General features: G+C 44.0%; 2 protein-coding genes across 4 annotated transcripts; one reads left to right on the plus strand and one right to left on the minus strand.

Annotated features, from left to right (window-relative positions):
* Positions 1 to 4,393: 4,393 nt before the first annotated feature.
* Positions 4,394 to 17,580, minus strand: wrap53 (WD repeat containing, antisense to TP53). Of its 3 annotated transcripts, none has more exons than XM_038996048.1 (11): positions 17,414 to 17,580; positions 16,621 to 17,121; positions 16,223 to 16,397; positions 15,926 to 16,021; positions 15,717 to 15,825; positions 15,409 to 15,497; positions 7,677 to 7,900; positions 6,380 to 6,597; positions 5,864 to 5,967; positions 5,467 to 5,610; positions 4,394 to 5,169 (listed from the first exon to the last, which is right to left on the minus strand). In XM_038996048.1, the coding sequence occupies exons 2-11, from the start codon at positions 16,904 to 16,906 to the stop codon at positions 4,938 to 4,940; spliced, it is 1,677 nt and encodes a 558-aa protein (XP_038851976.1). In that variant the 5' UTR covers positions 16,907 to 17,121; positions 17,414 to 17,580; the 3' UTR covers positions 4,394 to 4,937. The 3 variants fall into 3 exon arrangements, with proteins under 3 accessions (XP_038851976.1, XP_038851975.1, XP_038851977.1); XM_038996047.1 differs by having other exon boundaries at positions 17,396 to 17,580; XM_038996049.1 differs by lacking the exon at positions 15,926 to 16,021 and having other exon boundaries at positions 17,396 to 17,580.
* Positions 17,581 to 18,461: 881 nt separating this feature from the next.
* On the plus strand, positions 18,462 to 25,217 carry LOC120048979 (zinc finger protein OZF-like). Its single transcript, XM_038995242.1, has 2 exons — positions 18,462 to 18,483; positions 23,358 to 25,217. The coding sequence occupies exons 1-2, from the start codon at positions 18,462 to 18,464 to the stop codon at positions 24,767 to 24,769; spliced, it is 1,434 nt and encodes a 477-aa protein (XP_038851170.1). The 3' UTR covers positions 24,770 to 25,217.
* Positions 25,218 to 25,507: the final 290 nt, after the last annotated feature.

Raw genomic sequence — 25,507 nt, forward strand, 5'->3', positions numbered from 1 at the left:
ATACCTAAAACACTTAGTATTTTATTTGTTGCACTTTTAACATAGGCCGGGCCATGTTGTTACCTCAAATCGCAATAATTCCTTGCATTATGCCTGGGAAGAAAACACTTACATTTTCTCAACTTGCCATTGGCTCAACCATTGGGTAAACTTACCCCATGGCTATTGGCTTAACTTAACCCCAAGGCAAACATTTTGACTATATTCCCCCACACAGCTACAAGGATGCACTTTCGTGCTAGGTTTAGGACCTCATATAGAATCTTATAGAGACCCCAACTGATGTATAGAACAATCTGAAAATTATTTACAGTACTTTGGTTTAGAGTCGAGAATCATGGAACCTTAAACATTAAAACCATTAAACAAATTCATTTGACTGGGTGAAAATCTGTTTTCTGGACCTAACTTGCTTACCACTTTTCCCATGTGGTTTCTTCCTTCATAGGCTCCATGAAATGACCTCTTCCTAAATATTTGGTCAAATTATACATTTTGTGAATGATTTCTTACAAACAAGGGTGGCTCAACTTACCCCTTTGGCTCAAATGACCCATTCTCCTCAATACTCTCCCTTTACACTATACAGAATGACAGAGAAGTATTCATATAGGCAGGTATACAGGAGGGAGAGGAATGCAGAGCAGAGAGGGAGAGATCGTGATGAAAGAGGAGAAACTGCTGAGCGTCTGGGTGTGCTGTGCATATATGCGTGTGTGCATGTGTAGACATTCTTGCCTGTTTTGCATTTGAGAGAATTCCATGCTGTCTGTCCTGGAGAGTCTGTAGGTCATTCTGTGCCTCTGTCTCCCTAACACACCTCTTCATGTCCTCCTGAGAGTGTGTGTGTGTGTGTGTAGAAGTCGTTACTTCAACTATTTGCACATTTTTTCAACAATGTACATAACCAATAATATAACATTTGAAATGTCTATATTCTTTTGAAACTTTTGCGAGTGTAGTGTTTACTGTTCATTTCTGATTGTTTATTTCACTTTTATTTATTATCTATTCCACTTGCTTTGGCAATGTAAACATGTTTTCCATGCCAATAAAGCCCTGAATTGAGAGCGAGGAGGAGTGAAGTGCGAGTGGAATCAGACAGAGGTCTGTACAAGTGGTGGAACACACACACACACACACACACACACACACACACACACACACACGTTTAGATCTGTCCCACCTGGGCTTTAGCCTCCATGGCCTTTGCTTCTCTCAGTCGCTCCTCCACCACCTCTCTCTATCTCCTTCCCGCGTGTTTCCTCTTCCACCACCAGTCTCATCCCCCTCTCCATCTCCTCCCTCAGCCCCACAAAGCACTCCTCAAACTGGGCCTGCTGCTCTACCCGCTCCCCCCGTCTCTGCTCGGCCTCCAGCCTCTCCCTGTCCAGCAGGAAGGGAGGGAGGGAAAGAAAGCGATGGAGGTCCAAAGGGAGGTAAGGAGAGACAGAGAGAGGGAAGCAAAGATGAAAGGAAGAAGGAACAGAAGGAGGGATGGAGAAAGGGAAAGAGGAATGGGTGGTTAGAATTGGCACTGTTCTCAGTGGTTTGTGGTAGTCAGCCTCAGGGCTGGTGAGGAAGAGTGAAATCTTTGGGCTAGCTGCTGTACCTTTCCCTAGAGTGCAATTATAGAAGCCATTATTCCAGCTAGGGCCTCTAAACTCCCAGCCACAATACATCCTATCTGCCAGGAGACTCAACAGCCACTTCAATACGGCGTGTTCATCATAACTATATATCTACCGCCAGAGGGAATAGCGAGAGAGGAGGTACGGAGAGAGAGAGAGGGAGGAGGTGGGGAACGAGGGAGAGCGAGAGGAAGTGAAGGGTGCTAAAGTACATATTCTTTATGGAGGAGAACATATTGGAAATGTAAAATCTGCAGCGGTAGGATCCTGGTCTCAGTTAGTGTGTATAATGTATATAATGTGTGGGTTATAGTGATATGCTACTGTACGTCTATCAGTGCGTTAATCAAGGTCGGCATTTCACATGGAAATCCAACACATCTGGATTGAACGAGGTGAGATCAGAGTTGATGTGTGTGCAGCTGGACATAGAACAAACACATGCCAATTACCTTCACCTCTAGTGTAAGCAAGAGGAAATGTGTCTGTCAATCAATTCTAAAGCCTTCGGAAAAGGAAAGAGAGAGGAAATAACTTACAGGCCTGAATAATGAGTTGACGGGATATTAAATGTGTTAACTTGATTTGATCATTGAAATATAAATGTTCCATCCATGATTTGTCTTCTTGGTGTGTGATCTACCACCACCTGTTGATTTAGGACGTTTGCTTTATCCTCCTCCGCCTTCTGCAGAAATACCTCCATCCGGGAGGGGGGGGGCTACCTCTGTGTGGACCCCACCTTAGTCTGCTCCAAATGGGGGGAGAAAGAGGCCAGCCCTGGGTCCTGGCTTGTGGAGGTGGAAGGAGAGAGAAACAGCCAACACAGAACAAGGTCAGCTAACTCTGGTCCTGGAGTGCAGTTATTAGTGCAGGGTTTTGTTCCAGCCCGACATTAGCACACTAAGCCTGTGCATATTGCAGCCCCACAGGACCCTTTATCTCACCCCTGCCACTGAACCACACTTGGATATTTTCCATTCGGAGGAAAACAACTTAAGTGTGACATCGATGACACAAGCCCTCAGTGGCAGAAGCTCTATTCCCTCCATTTCCCTCCTCCCATGCCCTGAAAACATGTTCCTTCCTTTAAGAGTGGAGCAGCTAGAGAGCAGAGTAACATGAAACACCGCACACCAGCTTACACACACACATTTACAATTCTGCCTCCAGAGATGTCATCCTCTTTCTCCATGCTGAATTACCCCTGGTCAAACTGATGTGTGTGTTTGTTCTCTGAGTGCTTTCTCCCTCGGATTACTGCTCTAACAGCGGACGGTCATTTGAATAATTGTTTACAAATGTCTTTCAAAATGTCAAAATGCCATTATTTTACATTGCTACTTGCTTGATATTCCCCACTTGGAGGAAAAGCATTTCTGACTGACGATAGAGCACGGAGGCAGGCAGAGAGTGGGGGGGGGGGTGAAACAATTCACCAGAAATGGAACCAAATACTCTGTGCAATTGTAAGTAAATAACACTCAAGAAAATACAATAACATTAAAAAGGTGTCTTGGAACGAAGGTAGAATTACGACATTGCAAACAACACGAGACGTTTAGCTGTTTTTTATGGAGGCTGTCTAGACGTGAAAAAAAGAGAATACAGAAAACGTGTCATCTTGGACTGAAGTACCTTATCCTACATTCCATCGTTAGTGGAAGTTGCGTACACAAAGCATGGTTTGAGTGTTGCATTGTTGAGTCTAACCCAGGATGTGTGTAGAGGCTGGTCTTGTTCCGCATCCTCTGTAGAAGCCCCATGTCAGACGTGCTCTCAACCCCTAACAGAGGACAGACACCCCTAGACTGGTAACAGAAGATCACACCCTTCTTACTAACGAGCCTCGGCTGGATAGATGAGGATTACACCCTCCCTATTCTCTGTTTGACTCCTAAAAATACCCCCAGACTCCTAAAAGAAGACTCTCGGCTAGTTAGATGAAGCACAGCTAGCTCACTGTTAGTCTGTGTGAAGATCATACCCCTGATAGAGCACTGACAATTTCTCCCCCTTTCGGCACGAACGCTCTCTCACCCGCTCCTTCTCCGTCTTGTACCCCACTTCACCCTCCCTAGGCCCTTAACTTATTCTAAGACGGTCGCTTAGCAACTTTCACAACACAACAGTGTCGCTCTCCAATTTGGCACTTAGCTCTACTTATACCCGTGGTTTTACAACATGCGTTTGTGTGCATTTGTTTGAGGGTATGCTCGAAAGGTATATGACAGATCCTTCTCAGAAAACAAATATATATAGTCCCCTGGGCTTGTTAGAATAGCTTATTCTACAATAACTAAATATAGAGACAAAATAGAACAGATTTTTTACAACACATTAATTCAGCTTCAGCATAATACCAACACAAGAAAAGGCAAATCATTTGAGGTTTCTGTGTGAAACCGATAATCCACCTGTAGCAGTTAGTTTGCCCTCTAGTGGTTTCCCTGGATTTGCAGTCAGACTACACCCGCAACCAGCAACGGAGAACTTGCAAAAAAAGCATTTAGTAGGTTACTTTACAAACAATATCACTTGTGCTACGACACAACCGTTCTTCCTATACAAATATTGTTAATCATTTTACCCCAAGAACTTGTAGGACTAAGGCTGCACGAACATCGGCTGTGCGCAGTAGATCACTTGCTAGGTGTCATGTTGACTTGCTGGGAAAGGAATAGAAAAAGTACAGACCGACGTTTGTGTTGGTCTGTCATCTCGTTCACGATAAAAAAAAAAAAAGACGTTTGCGGTATCCGTCTGTTTGTGGTTACAGCAATTATGCTAACTGCTTACCGATTTTAATACATTCAGAAACTACAATATTCACCATGGCTTTACAAAAATATACATTTACTGATGCATGTATAGCGATGCCACCAGCTTGGCACTTACAACAATAAAAAAAGACTAACACGAGGTAAACAGAACACTCCCCTAGAGCAACATATGAGTGGAAGGTAGATTGATGTACATTCAACCCAACACACAGGGCCTGGTCTGGCTGTGGTGGTCATCTGAACCTGAGAGGTTTTACAATTACATTTGGTTTGGAATTGGTAAGCTCCCTGCTAGCATAGTAGCACATTACCATTCAATTGTAATAGCGTGTTAGCGTTCACAATAGTTTGTATCTTGGCTTCGAGACTGGGGAAACTGTAATTCGCTGAATCCAAGGGACAACTCAATATATTGATTGCCATACTTTTAAAACAGAATAAGTACTACTACTAAATTTTCTTATATTGGCAGTTTGACATTTGGTTCAGTCCAGAGGGGGGTTTGAACTGGGCTACTCCACAATCAATCAATCACCACCACTGGCGGTGGTTCCTCCTGCGCCCCCTCGTTGGCTGGGCTAAGTGGTCCGGCCCACCACACAGTCAGAGCGTTGTCCTGTCTGACCTCTGGGGTAGGTGATAACATCACGACATCTCCCTCAGAGCCCGAGGAGTCTCCATCGCTACCGTCTCCCGGAGAGAGGAACTGGCGCTGCCCGCTGGACGACACCAGCAACGGCATAAAGGGGTGGACACTAGGGGGAGAATGGAGGGACGAGAGAGACGGGACGGGGCATTGAGAGAAAATAAGAGCCATATTGAAATGACAAATACATTGCTGCCCCCAAACAGTAAGTGGGAGACCACTTCTAAAAATCTATATATTTAGTATATTAAATCGATTCAGCAGTCAAACAATGTTAATAAAATTGTGCTTCTACACCTGCATTGCTTGCTGTTTGGGGTTTTAGGCTGGGTTTCTGTACAGCACTTTGAGACATCAGCTGATGTAAGAAGGGCTTTATAAATACATTTGGTTTGGTAAAGCCTACCTGATGCCGTTGGTGCAGTCCCTATGGGCCTGGAAGTGGAGCTGAGGCTGCAGTAGCTCCTGGTTACCATCGGGGGGAGCTGTGAGGGTGTCCCACACTGACACCACCCCCTCTGTATCACCACTCAACAAGTACCGGCCAGACCTACACGCACACGGTCAGCATTAACAACGACACACACAGAGACAGACCGAGAGATGGTATAATATGAAGAGCAGTTATGAAGAGTATAACTATGTTATGAAGTTATGAAGAGCATAATATGAAGAGTAGATAAAGGGTGAAAGGGTATTAGGTACTAAGTCAAGGGTTTCTCAAATGGTGGAACGGGACAGGGGGCATTGGCGGGCTGCAGTTAGCTGTGAGAGTAGCAGGAAGACGAGATGCAGGGACTTACGGGTCCAGGTCGAAGTAGATCCGCTGGTTGGTGGCCACATTCCTTTTCAGAGAGAACAGAATCTTTCCCGGGTCCCTCAGGTCCCAGCACAGAATCTCTGGGTCCTACACACACACACACACAGTCACGTACAGCTAACCTTGTGGGGACACAAAATTCAGTCCCATTCAAAATCCTATTTTCCCTAACCCCTACTCTTACCCTAACCCCCTAGAAATAGCATTTGACCTTATGGGGACCAACAAAATGTCCCCAGTTGGTGAAATGTTTGTTTACTATTCTTGTGGGGACCAATAGTTAAACACACACTTCAAACACCTAAAAACGTACAAGAGCAATAATAACTCTGATAGTGAATGAGTGTGTAAATACAGTATGTGTTTGAGAGAACCACCACGTTCTCCACTGTGACACTGTGCTCCTCCTACCCAAATCTCCCTCTGAGTGGTCTGTTTTAAAAGGACTACTTTTTCAAGCCCCATGTCTCCCTTTGAGGTTGTGTTTGCGTTCGGTCACCTTGCGACCCCCGGTGTACAGGTAGTGTCCGTCGGGTGAGAAGGTGAGGTGTGTGATGCCCCCGTGGTGCCTGGGCGGCAGCAGGGCCAGCTGAGAGCCGTCCTGGCAGGAGTAGAGGCCTACGGTGCGGGAGTACGAGCCACAGGCGTACACAGACTGGCACGGGCTGAACGCCATGCAGGAGATGATGCCACTCTGACCCTGACCCTGCTTCTTCACTGAAGAGGGAACACACACTCAGTGTCCACATGGGTTCAGATCAACATATTAAGGACCGGTTCGGTTTGCGCTGCTGGTATAACTAATGGGTTATAAATCTAGGAAAATATGTTGTTACTTTACCCTTATTTTAGAGAACACATTGTCATTCATAGCAATGACCTGGGGAATAGTTACAGGGGAGAGAAGGGGGTGGGGGGGGTAAATGAGCCAGTTGGAAGCTGAGGATGATTAGGTGGCCATGATGGTGTGAGGGCCAGATTGGGAATTTAGCCAGGACACCGGGGTTAACACCCCTACTCTTATGATAAGTGCCATGAGATCTTCAGTGACCACAGAGAGTCAGGATACCCGTTTAACATCCATTCCGAAAGACGGCACCCTATACAGGGCAATGTCCCTAACCACTGCCCTGGGGCATTGGGATATATACAGGGGTTTCTTTATACCAAAGGAATGAGTGCCTCCTACTGGCTCTCTATCACCTCTTTCAGCAGCATCTGGTCGACCATCCATGGACCGACCCTGCTTAACTTCAGAGGCAAGCCAGCAGTGGGATGCATATCAGATCATTTGATGCAGCTGCGTTGGAATTATTTGATAACTTGAAAGAAAAATACTGCACTTACCAGGATCCCCTGTGTTTATTTTTTAAAATTTAACTAGGCAAGTCAGTTAAGAACAAATTCTTATTTACAATGACGGCCTAGGAACAGTGTCCCTTGTTCAGGGACAGAACGACAGATTTTCTACCTTGTCAGCTCGGGGATTCTATCTAGCAACCTTTCGGTTACTGGCCCAACGCTCTAACCACTAGGCTACCTTGGCCCATTTATAGCTGATATTACAAATTATAACAGATATTACTCTGTCTACACTGTAGAGAATGAAAGAGCAAATAACATGGGGTGCACATTCTTGTTTTTGCCCTAGCACTACACAGCTGATACAAATAATCAAAGCTTGATAATGACTTGGTTATTTTAAATCCAATGTATAGTGAGTGCTAGGGCAAAAACACTAAAACGTGCACCCAGCCCCGGACCGAGTTCGGGAAACCCTTATCTACTCTACTAACCTACAGTGGGCCTTTCCTCACAATCTCGTCCAGGCCTGTCTGTGTAGAACACCCTCACTGTCTTGTCGAAGCCGCAGTAGAGCTGTGATCCGTCTGGGGAGAAGCAGAGGGAGTGGGCTGCGGTCAGCTCGTCCAGATGGTTGTAGGGCCTGAAGCTGGCACGCAGGTCCCCGTAGAACGCATCCCAGATATGGACCGGGTTATCACGACTGCTGCTGGCTATACTGGAGGAGAGGGAGAGATGGAGGAAGGTTGGAGACAAAAATATTGGACATGGAGGGAAGTTAATGATGGATGGAAAGATGAAAAGAAAAAGAAATGGGTGGAGAGAGAGAAGAGGTTGAGGGAAATAATGGAGGAAGAAAGGAAACAAGTGTGGGTCACAACAGGACAAAGGAAGAGTCATTTTTTCATCTCCCTTGAAAAACAGACACACAGACACTGCTTTGTGCCAGATCCATCAGAGAGGACATTTCAGTACTTCACTCCCCAGTCACTATTTCAGTTTGAATTTCATTCAGCCCCTCTTATCTATTCAGTAACAGTTTGTTGCTTTATAATGGACAAAAAAAACGAGCCATCAACAGACAGACATACTGTATGGCTTTTCAACTAACATAACTGCGGGGGGGGGGGGGGGGGGGGACCTAACAGCCCAACACAAACGCTTAAATATCACTGTCTGAACTGAGGCTCAATTAGCCAAGAGGAAATTAGCCTGGGCGGCTCAGTGCTCTTATGGCACTGTGTCTTTGTTCTGTCTGTTGGGAATCCCCTCATTATAATGGTACACCACAGCTAGCCTGGACGCCGGCCCAGAAAGCAATTCAAAGGAGAAACACCAGTGACCATTCTACACTCTACGGGAGGGTACAGCGCATCGCTTTAGGCAGAGAGAGGGAGGGAGAGCGGGAAAGAGGGAGGAGGGAAAGAGAGGGAAGGAAAGAGGGAGGGAGGAGGGAAAGCTGGGAGAGAGGAGAGACAAGAGAGGGAGAAAGATGGGGTGGGGAAAAGGGAGGGAGAGGGGGATACTTTAAACAGAAGCACTCCAATATGACAAAAACAGCCAAGAATCCCACTGCCCCTCACAGACCCTCACCACATGCTTGTAAATGATGTCATGTTTTTTACTATATCTACCAATCAGATCTTAGTACATTCCCCAGACACCCAAACAACAGGAGTACGCCTCGTCCACCTGTGAGCATGATGCAATGATGTCTTCTAAACTTATATTTCGATGGTTCATTTGACTCCCCGAACAAATGTTTAGGAAACGTTAGGGCCACGTCATCCCACCTGACTGACTCCACTCCGTAACCCTCAACAACACCAGACAAAACATCATGCTGTCTGAACACACACAGATGGAGTTCACATGGGGTGTCAGCTCCGACTAGCATCCTCGTCCTTGTTACCCCGGCTCCTCTCAGGGTCCTGCTCTCAATCCCTCAGACAATCATCTCCTTGGGTCGTTCATGCTCTCATCCTCCACGCAAGAAGAATTGGAGGGAATGAGGAAAAAAGGAAAGGGAGTTGACGAAAGAGAAGTTCCTCTCTTTCGTCAACTCCCTTTCCTTTTTTCCTCATTCCCGCCAATTCTTCTTGCGGTGAAGAAATGTTCTCCGTTCCGTGTTGTTTATGGTTTGATCCTGCAGTCCTTGTGTACTGTCCCCCTTCCACCCCATGACCCCTCTCTTTTTCTCATTCCCCCTCCTTCTTCTAGTCTAGAGGATATGTTGCTTTCCTCGCTTCGTGGGGTGGACCACAACCCACGCTGGGCACTGATCAGAGAGGAACCATCGGAGGCAGTGTGAGGAGCGGTTAAGCGGTGTGCGCTGTTGGTAAGGAGGCCTCCTTACCAACCCGTAACAATGGCATTCTCCACGGTAACGGCTGGGCAACATTGATCTCAGCTTGCCACAGCACAGACGGGGTCATAATAATTACAGTGCTTTAAAAAAGGCCCTTTAAAAACAGTTCTGTTAAAGCTGCAATATGTAACTTCTTGGGAGTTCCAAACAAATAGCCAATATGTTTTCAAACACTATTCAACCATACCTCGCAAAGGGGGGCACCTACAGTATTGGTAGATGGGTGAAAATAAAAGCATACATTGAATACCCCTTTGAGCATGGTGAAGTTATTCATTACACTTTGGATGGTGTATCAATACACCCAGTCATTAGCAAGATACAGGCGTCTTTCCTAACTCAGTTGCCGTAGATTAAGGAAATTTCTCTGGGATTAAATTAAAACGGCAAAAAATGTGGCAAAGAAATTAACTTTATATCATGAATACAAAGCATTGCGTTTGGGGCAAATTCAACACAACACTGAGTACCACTCTTCATATATTTAAGGATGGTGGTGGCTAGGGCTGTTGTAGTGACTGTATTACCACCACACTGGCAGTCATGAGTCACTCGGGCACCCGAGTGGCGCAGCGGTCTAAGGCACAGCATCTCAGTGCTAGATGTGTCACTACAGACCCTGGGTCGATTCCAGGCTGTATCATAACCATTTGTGATTGGGAGTCCCGTAGAGCGGCGCACAATTGGCCTAGCGTTGTCCGGGTTAGGGTTTGGCCGGGGTAGGCCGTCATTGTAAATAAGAATTTGTTCTTAACTGACTTACCTAGTTAAATAAAAAATGACCGCAGTAAAAATGTTGACCGTTGAGTCATGGTTATCTCCTCTTATGCACATGCATTAACCTTTAACCTAACCCCTAGCTAACATTAGCCAGCTAGCCAGAATTCCTAACATATCATACGTTTTGCAAATTCGTATAATAAGAATTGTAAATTGTAACATATCCTACAAAAATGGGTCATGGGCAAACAATTTTAATACATACCAAAACATTATACTAAATGGATCGTCTCAGATTTACGTACAGAATAATACGAAATTAAGGAATTGTCAGTAGAGCTCCGAGACAGGATTGGGTCGAGGCACAGATCTGGGGAAGGGTACCAAAAAAATGTATGCAGCTTTAAAGGTCCCCAAGAACACAGTGGCCTCCATTATTCTTAAATGGAAGAAGTTTGGAACCACCAAGACTCTTCCTCGAGATGGTCGTCTGGCCAAACTGAGCAATCGGGGGAGAAGGGCCTTGGTCAGGGAGGTGACCAAGAACCCGATGGTCACTCTGACAGAGCTCCAGAGTTCCTCTGTGGAGATGGGAGAACCTTCCAGAAGGACAACCATCTCTGCAGCACTCCACCAATCAGGCCTTTATGGTAGAGTGGTCAGACGGAAGCCACTCCTCCGTAAAAGGCACATGACAGCCCGCTTGGAGTCTGCAAAAAGGCATCTAAAGGACTCTCAGACCATGAGAAACAAGTTTCTCTGGTCTGATGAAACCAAAATTGAACTCTTTGACTTGACTGCCAAGCGTCACGTCTGGAGGAAACCTGGCACCATCCCTACGGTGAAGAATGGTGAGGGCAGTATCATGCTGCCGTTTTTCAGCGGCAGGGACACTAGTCAGGATCAAGGGAAAGATGAACAGAACAAAGTACAGAGAGATACTTGATGAAAACCTGCTCCACAGCTCTCAAGACCTCAGACTGGGGCGAAGGTTCTCCTTTCAACAGGACAGCGACCCTAAGCACACAGCCAAGACAACGCAGGAATGGCTTCGGGACAAGTCTCTGAATGTCCTTGAGTGGCCCAGCCAGAGCCCGGACTTGAACATCTCTGGAGAGACCTGAAAATAGCTGTGCAGCGATGCTCCCCATCCAACCTGACAGAGCTTGAGAGGATCTGCAGAGAAGAATGGGAGAAACTCCCCAAATATAGGTGTGCCAAGCTTGTAGCGTCATACCTAAGAAGATTCGAGGATGTAATCGCTGCCAAAGGTGCTTCTACAAAGCACTGAGTTACCTATGCATAGTCACTTCAATAACTCTACCTACATGTATATGTCACTTCAATTACCTCAACACCAGTTCAGGTACCCCCTGAATATAGCCCCGCTATTGTTATTTACTGCTGCTCTTTAATTATTTGTTATTCTTAGCTCTTACTTTTTTGGGGGGTATTTTCTTAAAACTGCATTGTTGGTTAAGGGCTTGTAAGTAAGCATTTCACTGTTGTATTCAGCGCATGTGACAAATACAATTAGATTTTTTCTTTTTTTAGTTAACTAGGCAACTCAGTTAAGAATAAATTCTTATTTACAATGACGACCTACCCTGGCCAAACCCGGACAACGCTGGGCCAATTGCGCGCCGCCCTATGGGACTCGCGCAATGCTGTCGGGGGTACGACAAATAAAAAATGTGATTCATATTTTCAAAGAGTGCATAAAGATTTCCCAACGGGGCTATGCAGTTGCTCCCGACGCCACTTGGGCACACTGCAGCATTCACTGAGAGGCTCTTGCTGCCAAGGGAATGCCTGACAGCTTGAAAGACGTTTTGGACACTACAGTGAAAATAGTTAACTTTGTTAAAGCAAGGCCCCTGAACTCTCGTGTATTTTCTGCATTATGCAATTGTATGGGCAGTGACCATGTAACACTTTTACAACATACAGAAGTGCGCTGGTTATCAAGGGGCAAAGTATTGACACTTTTTTAAATTGAGAGATGAGCTTAAAGTTCTTTACTGACCATAATTTTCACTTGTCTGACTGCTTGCATGATGACGAGTTTCTCACACGACTGGCCTATCTGGGTGATGTTTTTTCCTCACCTGAATGATCTGAATCTAGGATTACAGGGACTTTCCGCAACTATATTCAATGTGCGGGACAAAATTGAGGCTATGATTAAGAAGTCTGCGCTCTTCTCTGTCTGCATTAACAAGGACAACACACAGGTCTTTCCATCATTGAATGATTGCTTGTGTGCAAATTAACTCAAGTGTACGGGCAATGTAAAATGTGACATAGCAAAGCACCGGAGTGAGCTGGGTGCACAATTACGCAGGTACTTTCTCGAAACAGACGACACAAATAACTGGATTCGTTATCCCGTTCATGCCCTGCCTCCAGTCCACTTACCAATATCTGAACAAGAGAGCCTCATTGAAATCGCAACAAGTGGTTCTATGAAAATGTTATTTAAATCAGAAGCCACTGCCAGATTTCTGGATAGGGCTGCGCTCAGAATATCCTGCCTTGGCAAATCGTGCTGTTAAGACAATGATGCCCTTTGCAACTACTTACCAATGTGAGAGTGGATTCTCAGCCCTCACAAGCATGAAAACTAAATACAGGCACAGACTGTGTGGAAAACGATTTAAGACAGACTCTTTCCAATACAACCCAACATTGCAGAGTTACGTGCAGAAGCACACCCTTCTCATTAACCTGTGGTGAGTTATTCATAGTTTTATATATAAGATGGCTAAATAAAGAGCAAAATATTTGATTATTATTATTTGTGCCCTGGTCCTATAAGAGTTCATTGTCACTTCCCACGATCCGGGTTGTGACAAAAACTCACACTCATTCTTATGTTTAATAAATGGATCGTATAGTGTGTATGTGGCAGGCTTACAATGATGTCAAAAAACAACATTTGAGAGTGCGCTGACCCTGGTGCTAGAGGTGCCACTGTGTGTTTCCATCTCCACCCCTCTCTTCTTCATGCCTTTCTCCAGTATGCAGAGATAGGGGCTGTCAACAATTTAATGAAATATTTTGTTATTGGGAAAACATGTTACTATCGATGTTCCCGAACTGATTTCACTTGGTTTCCCAAATGAAGCACTGGGTAGCTGCAGGAACAGGGTTGGAAAGCCCATGGCATACGGCGTTTGAGCGGAATAACACCTGTCACGGGGCGAAATAACCGGAGTAGCCATGAGTGAATTTGATAATGAGCCTTATTAACTTGCAACTAATTATTATTTACAAGATTAAATTGACAGTCTGATGGGTGAAAACACGATCACTTGATGAGAACAGCGTGTGCAGCCTGAGGCAAGGAACAGAGCATAAGCTTTTTTTGCAACTTCCTCAAATCATCAATAGCCCGTAGTCGCACCATGTAGCCCATATATCTTTTGATTTCTACGACATTCTACGGTTATCATCATTCACAACTAAAGTTGCCAAATAACTCTAAATCTAGTGTATAGGATCCGTTCCAAATGATCACTTTTACGCTGAACATAGCCACACGCCTACTCTCGCTCTGGAATGGGAAAAATATCCTTTCTACGGTTTGGCGCATAGCCAGAAAACAGAATATGAGTTGGCCTACTGCGTTCTTCTCAAATACTTTTTCTTAATATCATGTTTCTTTAGACGTGGCTAAAATAAATAATGGACTTATTTTGATGGCGTATATTAAATTGATTTATTATACTTTCTTTAAAATGTAGATGTTCCAAAAGGGGTATCTGCGGCGGCCTGGAGATAAACGCGTTTATGTTCATTAATGGTCAATTACCGTGAGACCGGCAGGCTATTGCAAGACAATAACCGGTTGACAAAATTTCATGACCTCCGCAGCCCTAGTGGTAGCTGCATCATGTTATGGGCATGCTTTTCACCGGCAACGACTGGGGAGTTTTTTTTAGGGTAAAAATAAACACAATAGAGTTAAGCACAGGCAAAATCCTAGAGGAAAACCTGGGATCAGACTGCTTTCCAACAGACATTGGGAGACAAATTCACCATTCAGCAGGACAATAACCTAAAACACAAGGACAAATGCACACTGGAGTTGCTTACCAAGACGACATTGAATGTTCCTGAGTGGCCTAGTTACAGTTTGGCTTAAATCTATGGCAAGAATTGAAAGTGGCTGTCAAGCAATGATCAACAACCAACTTGACAGAGCTTGAAGAATTTTTAAAAAGAATAATGTGCAAATATTGTACAATCCAGGTGTGCAACACTCTTAAAAGACTTACCCAGAAAGACTCACAGCTGTAATCACTGCTAAAGTTGATTCTAACATGTATTGACTCAGGGGTGTGAATAGTTGTGTATTTCATTTTCAATACGTTTCTAAAAACATGTTGGGGTATTGTGTGTAGTTGGGTGAGAAATCTATTTCATCCATTTTGAATTCAGGCTGTAATAACAAAATGTGGAATAAGTCAATGGGTACGAATACTTTCTGAAGGCACTGTAGCTTAAAGAAAAGAAAAAAAAAAGATACAAATAATCTCCAGCACCACCCCAACATCAACATGTGTGAAAATGGCGCGTTTCTATGTTTTGTAGTAAAAAAGAACGAACGATCAAGTGTTTCCAATGACATCATTAACCAATTAGTAGGCAATGCCTACTCATAATTGGTCAAAATCACACCGATGACGTCATTGGAAACACTTATCTTCCTCTATCTTTTAACAATAAAACATTGAAACGCATCATTTTCACTTATGTTGAGGTGGTGCTGTTTAACAATTTTGAAGTCTCCCTTTAAAGCTGGAATCATTAAAGCTGGAATCCATAGCAGTGAAACTGCCACGTCCGTTATCGATATTAGAACAACAAAGACGTTATTTCAAACAAAGAACACTGCCCCCCCCCCCTTAGACATCATTGCAGGCGTGATAGAACAGCTGAATATGTACCGATTTTTGAGGTGACCGCGGTGCGTTACATTCCCCAGCTCTGCTTCGTCAGCAAAAAACAAAACAGAAGCGGGACAGACAGTGGAACTGCTAACCCTACTGCAGATTTGATCTTTAAAGCGCTTTGTGACAACTGTTCACATAAAAAAATGGCTTTATAAATAACATTCGATTGATTGAACTCACAAGCAGGAGTCAGGGTCCAGGGAGCTCATCTTGGGGTACCAGCAGTAGTCATAGATGGTGTCCCCCTCTGCCATCTTCAGCACTGGACTCTGCAGGGGAGAGAAGGGGAGACATGAGATAAATACTGTGTTGATCTCCAAGGGGAACCTAGCCATTTTAGTCAGTTACCCAGTGGTGTATTCATTAAGCAATACGTTTCGCAACAGAAAACAATTTGCAACGAAAACAAGTGTTTCTATTGGACAAATTCAGGTTGATCCCTCCCCGTTTGGTTGGCTTTCTAGTGAATTAAATCTCTGGAGCCTCACCATCTCAGTGAGCAGGTCCCAGTTGTAGCTGTAGATCTCAGGGGGGAGGTTGTAGACACGCAGCACATTGTCTGCACTGTTGGTCAGGATGCACAAGCCATCTGGGGCCCTGGAGAATTAACACAGTTACTTCTTCAGATAGCCTGTAAAGCAAAATGGATCCTAAACCACGTAATCAACCAAGGAACAATATTTTAAGAGGGAGCTACCATTTGCAGCCCTTGAGGTAGTTCTCAGGGAGGCTGGAGTACTCAGCCCAGGAACCAGTCAGCATCTGGGGGTTCTGGCTGAAATCGAGACCCAGGCTGCAGATAGGAGCGAGGGGATAAGAGTAGGCCGCAGTACATGAGAAATACATAGATGAGGATAAACAAAACAGTGGACGGATAATTTAAAGGTTTGGACACCCAAATAGCACAGCTGAAATGGCTCTTCAAACCTCCGTGTGCTTAATTCTTTAGCTTCTAAAGTATTTACCTAGAATAATCCTAAAATTCTTCACATACTTTTGTCCTTCGCTGGTGCTTTCAGCTGAGCTTTCCTGTTCCCCCTCTTCCACCTTCTCCTCTCCTCCCTCTCTCGTGCCGTGGTCCTCACAAGGACCTCCATTCTCATGGCATTCTACTTCTTTGGCTCCCACGTCTTCTTCTCCTCCTTCCATCACACTTGGCTGGTTGGCCTCTAAGAGATATGGATAAACATTATGAGTTAAAGACTATTATTCCATTAAGTCAAGAGGCTAGAGGCTATATTCCCCATCTTCTGTACCTTAAACTCCTCTTTTTTTTTTTTTTTTTACAAGGAATGTGAATCACACATGATAAGCATTGACTTAGAATATTTAGAGAGATGCACACCCGTGAATGAAGCTTTCCTGGAATACAACGACTGGTAACAACTTTACCTCCATTATGGGTCAGTACAGCCAAGTCTTCTTGCCCCAATCCTGCCTGTTCTATGGGTCCTTCATGTGTATCAGGGGGGTCCAGGCTGAGACTCAGCCCCAACCCCTCTCCACTGAGCCTGGGCTGCTTAGCTGCTGGAGGGGCCTCTTCTTTATTCGCCCCCAGTTCTAAGCACTCACCCTGGGATAGAGGTGGTGCTGATTGAGGAGGCTCGCTTTCCACCTCTGCCTCCCGTCCAACTTCTGCCACATCCCCACTTTCACCCCCCTCTACTGGACCAGACATCTCTCTCGATCACTCTTTCGTCCTATCCTCCGGTGCTTCCTCTCAAATCTTCTTTCCCCCCGCGTCACAGTGCTGAGTTGTATATCCTGGCTCCCTGGTGGTCTGCCTGTGTCAGACGTTAGTGTGGTAGGTGCTACTATGGTGCTTCTTCCTGCACTGTGGATGTCTCAGTCTGGGGGAGGTTGTGGTCATCACAGCACCCACGGCACGGGACACTGGAGGGGTAGAGGGGTTGGCAGGGAGAAATTGAATGCGAACACACTACATCATTGATACACGTCAAATAAAACGCATCTAGCTAGCTAACAAACATATCACCAATCATTCAGCACTACATCACAATATCGACAAAATTACGCCATCAGTGTTAGAATGATATTAAATGCGAGGGTTGGTTAAATTACGGCTAGTTTAGCAATTAGCTAACTAGCTACTAGAAAACAGTTACAGATGGACAACTAGCGATGCTAACTAATGTTAGTTAGCTACCTCTTTGGTCGGCCTTACGGTTTTTCTATTAGGTTTCACAGCCTCTTCGGCAAAGGCGAAACTCTTCTTTACTGAAATAGAGTATTCGAATGACAACAACGTAGCAGCACACTGGACTTGGATAGCAGCAGTCACGAAGTCATGCTGCGAATTTGTAAACACAAGACACCGCCATGTTACGTTCACCAGAACTATCGCGAGACTTCAAGCTAAACATAGACCTTCCTCCGAAGTAGGAGGTGACTTTTATTTTGTACGATTTTGCATTCCTTGTGTGGACAAAAGAAAGACACACTGACTGAATCAAAGATAATATACATACGGAATAGGCTACCCAACCTGATCCACTGAAAAATGTCTAAACTACAGTTGTTGCGTTTATTTTTAAATGAGCGTTTAACGGAGTCTGCTGCGGTGGAGATTTTCGAAGCAGTTGAGAAAGCGGTAGCGGAGTACCAGGAGGAGAATGATCGGCTACGGAGACTGCTGCAGTTCACACCAGAGATAAAACTATGTAGAATAGGTTCGTATGTTTTTTTGTTTATTTTGTAAACAATAATTTGTATTATTGTAGCGATCCTGGTTTATAAGCACGGATATCGACTCTGCCACTGGAGCATGCTTTTGTGGCACAGTCGATAACCGCGGGGTTAAGGGCAAGATAGATCATGAAAACCCTTCAATATGATGCTTACATTGGACGCGCTATGCATTTCGTGTTAGTCTATCAAACAACATCCACAACGACCATGTTTTCCACTTCGTTTCAACCTGTTGTTAAACTTCTTTCTTCAGTTTGAATAATCACAGTGAGGTGAGTTTTAAAATCACGATACTGTTTTGAGGACAAGTGTTTGATGTGATTCTCTATTGCATTTGCATTGATGCAGCATGCAGGGGGCACCTTTTGGTTTTAGAAGTGGTGGGGACATAACTTGGCGGGGGGTCTGGGGGTCATCCCACTTTTTGGGGTATCTAAAGCTCATTTCCTAAATTTCTACACAATCTAATATGACCCATGGCCTTTCTAGCTGTCTCTATGTAGAACAACAAAAAGTAAGCAAAAATGCCGACAGTCATCAAGCTATGTAAGAGACCGTTATTAAATATGTTTAAGTGATTGATAAGACTGAACTAGATCAATGATAATTAAATAATCAATATTGTGTGCACCTTTAACCAATAGCCTAACAAATGAACAAGTCTTATAAATAAAGTACAAAGACTTAACTTTTGATTGTATTTATGACATCCTCTATATCAAATTTCAGCCAGACCGCCCAGCCAGCCAAAGCCCCTGCAGTCTAGTCAATAACTCCACTCTCCCCAACACAACTTTCTTTTTTGGTCTTAAGGGAAAGGTTTGGAAATCAAAAGTTTAATAAAAACACACATTCACCACCTACACATTAGCACACGGAAACAGCACATCCTCCATATAATTCACATCATAGGCCTAATATTACTGTAGAACTCTTTTTACAACCCAACACACCCCACTCAGCTTTAGGATCTTAGTAAAACATTCATTATTGGTTTCAGGTGTGTTAGGCAAAGTGACAATCAACAGTACGGCAGACACCCAGGGCCAGAACTGAGCAGCACTGCAGCTAGGGATTGCCTAAATATGTATGTCCCCTGATGTGGGCATGTTTTCAATACAGACTCCTTTTGTCACACAGTATTCCATATAAGGCATCCAAACCTTATGAAAGTTGCACAGTATACCCTTAATCTGGTGATGCATAACTTGGCATTTCTGCCATCCATTGTGACATTGTGGGACGAAAACCAACATTCCATTTCTTATCCGCTATAAATGCTAGGTTACACAGTTTCTTCTGATAAGTCTGCAGTGTCAACGTTTCCAAGCAGACAAAAACAGGGAGAATCTGTAGACATACTGAGATAAAAAAAATAAATAAAAAACACTCTGCCAGAATTAAGCCATCCAACACAAGACCATAACATATACAAATATGTCCCTTTTTGTGTTTTACATCTCCAGCAGAAGAATAACATTTCTGAGTGCATAATATTCAGTTTCACTAGCATATAGTACGTTCTATGGATGGTCTGCAGTCATTTATGTTTGAGAACATATGAACATGACTGGGCATTCTAACATATCTGTATCCATTCATCATCGATAGTGTTTCCCAGGTCTTCCTCACATTTCTTGTTTTACATGTTTCAGTGTCATCAGCGAAAGCCATTATCAACCCTTGATACAGTTTGGAAATCAACTTTAGAGATACAGTGGGGCAAAAAAGTATTTAGTCAGCCACCAATTGTGCAAGTTCTCCCACTTAAAAAGATGAGAGAGGCCTGTAATTTTCATCATAGGTACACTTCAACTATGACAGACAAAATGAGAAGAAAAAAAATCCAGAAAATCACATTGTAGGATTTTGAATGAATTTATTTGCAAATTTTTAATGAATTTATTTGCAAATTATGGTGGAAAATAAGTATTTAGTCAATAACAAAAGTTTCTCAAAACTTTGTTATATACCCTTTGTTGGCAATGACAGAGGTCAAACGTTTTCTGTAAGTCTTCACAAGGTTTTCACACTGTTGCTGGTATTTTGGCCCATTCCTCCATGCAGATCTCCTCTAGAGCAGTGATGTTTTGGGGCTGTTGGGAGAAGTGGGAGAACTTGCACAATTGGTGGCTGACTAAATACTTTTTTGCCCCACTGTGTCAGACTGCCTTAAAATAGTTTCAATCTTTTCAAGTGTCTTGCTTGTCCAGTATTTGCTACACTGAGAGAATAAAGGGTTGTATCTGCAAAAGTTCACCTCTGCGCCGTCACAGACTGGTCTTCCCTGGCTGCCTGACCCTGCTGGGACACCTGTCACCATCTGCTCCTTCTCCGATGAGGCATGACAAAGAATTACCTTGGTGTACATTTATACATTGATTCTATTCTTGAACAATATAACGGTTCAATAATTGAAATGACCATCACTCCCAGATCCCAGACTGTCGCCTACCCATCAACTAAGGATGGGACATTGTATCCATTTACTGATTGTTATAATGCAGAATTCACCTGAGCTCCGTAGACTGGTCTTCCCTGGCTGTCTGACCCTGCTGGGACACCTGTCACCATCTGATCCTGCTAAGACATGATGAGCATAGTGTTGAGTACTGACTGTGCACCATGACAGTGAAGCCTGTAGAGCTGTTTATAATGTGTCGGTGTGAAAAGTAGGCAATTAGCTAGGGAAACTTGACAGATCAATAACGTTACATTGCTATACTGACTAATAAAAACTCACATTACGTTGAAGAAACAGTCTTCAATCGTTTGACCGCTGGTTAAATCGTTTGATTCAGGTCTAGTGATTTGAGGCAAAAATAATAGCTAAAGTTGGTAAGCTAGCTAGCTAACGTTAGCAAACTTCTGGCTAGCTCTAGCTAATGGTACATCATAAAATGTACTTCTGTTGAAACAGGACAAAACAAAGGCTACAAAACATTTCAATACTCACAACAGCTGTTAGATACTGCTACCTGACAGATAGCTAGAGCCGAACTGGCTGCTAGTAACGTTAGTTCATTCACTTCAGTCGAGAGGGGATGAAACACTGGCTAACGTAACATGTCAGTTACACTACTAGCGCAGCACTGGGAATAAATACGAGTTTTTCTTCTGTCAAGCAGCAGTTACCTTGTCAGCTAGATCAGTCAACTAAAGAGTAGCCGGTTTCTGCTCTGTTTGCTTTTACAACTCAGGGAAAAAAGCGCAACACAGACAGCAGCTGCCCCTGATCATCTCTCCCGCGCTGGTCCTATACGCCAGCCTTTCAGAAGCTTTGCCTTCACACAGCCTGTCCGCATGTTCTGTGGTGTCCCATGCGGTCCTAAATCCAGCTGGCTAAAACTGGAAAACAGCCTACCCAACCGCTCTGAGGCATCCACATGGTCCTAAAGCACACCGGTTGCTGTGTTTTTTGTTTTTTTTATCAGAGTGCGATTATAAAAATGGGGGGGACAAAAATGCAATTTTAGAATGTGAGGGGGTCATATTCCCAGTGAAAGTTGTGCCCCTGCATTGATGTCAGAGCAGTTAGAGGGACAATAGAGCCCTGAGTAATAGGCTATAAGTGACCTGATGGTTGTTAGCAAGTTGGGTACTACCAACACATGTCCAGAGTTGCTGCAACCTGGTCTCAGAGCATTTTGTATTATTCTGTATGTAAATCCAAGACACTCCATTTAGTATATGTTACAAATTACAATTCATATGCTATGTTATGAATTTGCAAAATGTACAACATTTTATGAATTTGAAATAAAAGGTGGCTAATAATGTTAGCTAGCTGGCTAACGTTAGCTATGCTAGGGGTTAGGGTCAGGAGTGAGGTTAAAGGGTTAAGGTTAGCTAAAAGGGTTAGGTAACATGCAAAGTACCTAAAAAGTAGTAAGTAGTTGAAAAGTTGCTTATTGGGTAAAATGCTAAATTTCTCCGTGATGAGATTTGAACTCGCAACCATTTGCTTGCTAGAAGTTTGCGTAACCATCTGTCTTATGTAACCATACCAAACAAAACATATCATACTAATTTTAGTTTCTGGATTTACATTTACTATGTTATGTCTAGTCTATGAGACCAGGCTGCCAGAGTGTATAAAAGGAGATTGTCACTCAATGGTCATGTGGGCATTTTACTAGGATCCTGACTGCTGGTGTGGTGGTAATAAGGTCACTGCAACAGCCCGACTAGATATCCCTGAGGGTTATCATACGAAGCAAGCTAGATCTACTCATAAGGTGAATGCACCAATTTGTAAGTCGCTCTGGATAAGAGCGTCTGCTAAATGACTTAAATGTAAATGTAAATGTACTCAGGGTTTTCTAAAGCTAACCAGCTTCAGTTAGCTTCACATTCCAGCTCGGGCTTCATCCGCAGGACCCAGGCCCGGGGGTCCATTCGGAAAGTATTCAGACCCCTTTCCTTTTTCCACATTTTGTTACGTTACAGCTTTATTCTAAAATTGATTAAATGTTTTCCCTCAATCTACACACACTACCTAAACATTTTTATTTTTTAAGATACCTTATTTCCGTAAATATTCAGGCCCTTTGCTTTGAGACTCGAAATTGAACTCAGGTGCATCGTGTTTCCATTGATCACCCTTGAGTTGTTTCTACAACTGTGGTCATTTAAATTGATTGGAAATTATTTGGAGAGGCACACACCTGTCTATATAAGGTCCCACAGTTGACAGTACATGTCAGAGCAAAAACCAAGGAATTGTCCATAGAGCTCCGAGACAGGATTGTGTCGAGGCACAGATCTGGGGAAGGGTACCAAAAAATGTCTGCAGCATTGAAGGTCCCCAAGATCACAGTGGCCTCCATCATTCTTAAATGGAAGAAGTTTGGAACCACCAAGACTCTTCCTAGAACTGGCTGCTCGGCCAAACTGAGCAATCGGGGGAGAAGGGCCTTGGTCAGGGAGGTGACCAAGAACCCGATGGTCACTCTGACAGAGCTCCAGAGGTCCTCTGTGGAGATGGGAGAACCTTCCAGAAGGACAACCATCTCTGCAGCACTCTACCAATCAGGCCTTTATGGTTGAGTGGCCAGATGAAGCCACTCCTCAGTAAAAGGCACATGGCAGCCTGCTTGGAGTTTGCCAAAAGGCACCTAAAGACTCTCAGACCATGAGAAACAAGATTCTCTGGTCTGATTTATGTATTTATTTATAGGGGACAATACACATTAATCAACATCAATATTACAACATCCATGTAAATGTGCCGGGTTTAGTCAAAAGCTAATTTTCACTGCGAATGTATAGCCTACACAATGAATTGAACTTATAAACAATTGATATATGTGATTAAATAAGTGTCTGTATCACAACAAGCATTTTGAAATGGCATTGTGCACTCAGGCACATCTAAAGACTATAAATGTAACCTCCGCTCCTCCTCTCCTTCCCTCCAGACTCCCTGCAGTTCTCTCTTGCTGTCTCTGAAGAGGAGGTTCCCCCTGAGCAGCAGCACTGTGAGCAGGAGTGGAGCTCCGGTCTGGGGCAGGAGGACCCAGAGCCCACACAGATCAAAGAGGAACAGGAGGAACTCCGGATCAGTCAAGAGGAAGAGCGGCTTCAAGGGTTGGAGGCTGATATCACAGAGTTCAAATTCCCTCCTACCTGTGTGAAAAATGAATGTGATCAGGAGGACCCACTTCAGTCCATGACTGAACAGACTATGGCGAACAGAGAGAGTGACTCCAAACCAGTGGATCTCAAACCTTTTGGGACTGTGACCCACCTAAAGGGTCTCGACATTCCCTTTGACCCTCCAGATAGTCAAAACAATGCCTCCAGTCACAGCTCTGCTGCAAGCAGCGACCAAGTAGGACTTAACAGCAGCCCACCATTGGATCTAATTGTGCACAAACTGGCTCACACTGGAGAGAAACTGTTTAGCTGTGGTGACTGTGGGAAAAGCTTCAGTCAAAAGGAACACCTTGGGAACCACATACGCATCCACACAGGAGAGAAACCGTTTAGCTGTGGTGACTGCGGGAAAAGCTTCACTGTCAAGGGGAACCTAACTGTGCACAAACTGGCTCACACTGGAAAGAAACCATTTAGTTGTGGTGACTGCGGGAAAAGCTTCTATCAGAGCCAGGAACTAACTGCGCATATACGGACTCACACTGGGGAGAAATCGTTTAGCTGTGGTGACTGTGGGAAAAGGTTTTATCACAAGATTACTCTAAACCGACACGTTCAGACTCACACAGGACTGAAACCATTTATCTGTGGCGACTGTGGGAAAAGGTTTTATCACAAGATTACTCTAAACCGACACGTTCAGACTCACACAGGAGAGAAACCATTTATATGTGGCGACTGTGGGAAAAGCTTCAGTCAGAAGGAACACCTTGGGAACCATACACTGACTCACACAGGAGAGAAACCGTTTAGCTGTGGAGACTGTGGGAAAAGCTTCAGGCAGAAGGGGACCTTAAATACACATAAACTGACTCACACGGGAGTGAAATCATTTAGCTGTGGAGACTGTGGGAAGAGCTTCATTCTGAAGGGGTCCCTAAAGATGCATATACAGACTCACACAGGTGTAAAACCATTTATATGTGGAGACTGCGGGAAAGGCTTCTATCTGAAGGGAGACCTAGGTAAGCATATACTGACTCACACAGGTGAGAAACCATTTAGCTGTGGAGACTGCGGGAAAAGCTTCAGGCAGAAGTCGGCCCTAAAGACGCACACACTGACTCACACCGGAGTGAAGCCATTTCACTGTGGAGACTGTGGGAAGAGATTCAGTCAGAATGGGGCCCTAAAGAAGCATTTATTGACTCACACAGGAGTGAAATCAGTGTAGCTGTGGGGACTGTGGAGAAAGCGTCTATCAGAAAAGACACCTAACCGAACATATTCAGACTCACCCAGGAGTTAAACAACATGACTGCTCAGTCTGTGATAGAACATTCGTTAAGGCTCATCTGCTGAAGCATGTTAATAATGTCCTCAAAGAAAGAAATTGGGAGGAAAAATATAGCTGCAAGCAGCCACGAAAGCTCCTGGCCACAATATTTCTTGAATTTTAATTAGAGCATTCTGTTAGTGAACCTTTTGAGCAAGATATTTTGCCACTTGTTTTTGATACCGCCTGGATTAGGAGTGACAATGCTGCGAAAATAAAGGCTTTTTAACCAATAACTTTTTTTCCCCCTCACTACAAATTTAGTTACTGAAACGTACTTGCAGTTGAGAAGATTTGTTAACAGTTTGACGTTCACAACTGAATTGCATTCTGTTTTTGGAGATACCGACACGTGCTTCGTAGTAGACCTTCCTTGTAGTGTCCTTTAGCCCCTCAATTTTTCTTGTATTTTTATTTAACCTTTATTTAACGAGGCAAGTCAGTTAAGAACAAATTCTTATTTACAATGATGGCCTACCCCGGCCAAATCCTCCCTTAACCTGGACGACTCTGGGCCAATTGTGCGTCGCCCTATGGGACTCAACCAGTACTAAGTTGTTGGATGGATCAAAGAGTAGTTGAGTAGTTTGGGTTAAGCTGGGTTTGGTGTGGACTTGTAGTTTTGTTTTTACAAAA

This window comes from Salvelinus namaycush, chromosome 6, assembly GCF_016432855.1.
Source record: "Salvelinus namaycush isolate Seneca chromosome 6, SaNama_1.0, whole genome shotgun sequence".
NCBI classification, from domain to species: domain Eukaryota; kingdom Metazoa; phylum Chordata; class Actinopteri; order Salmoniformes; family Salmonidae; genus Salvelinus; species Salvelinus namaycush.

Coding starts and splice junctions, on each gene's coding strand:
- LOC120048979 (XM_038995242.1), top strand. CDS start 18,462: ATGCCGACAGTCATCAAGCTAT. Junction 18,484..23,357: donor GCCGACAGTCATCAAGCTAT/GTAAGAGACCGT, acceptor CCTTCCCTCCAG/ACTCCCTGCAGTTCTCTCTT.
- wrap53 (XM_038996048.1), bottom strand. CDS start 16,906: ATGTCTGGTCCAGTAGAGGGGGGTGAAAGTGGGGATGTGGCAGAAGTT. Junction 6,598..7,676: donor TGAGGAAAGGCCCACTGTAG/GTTAGTAGAGTA, acceptor TTCCCTCTTCAG/TGAAGAAGCAGGGTCAGGGT. Junction 5,968..6,379: donor TGTACACCGGGGGTCGCAAG/GTGACCGAACGC, acceptor GTGTGTGTGTAG/GACCCAGAGATTCTGTGCTG.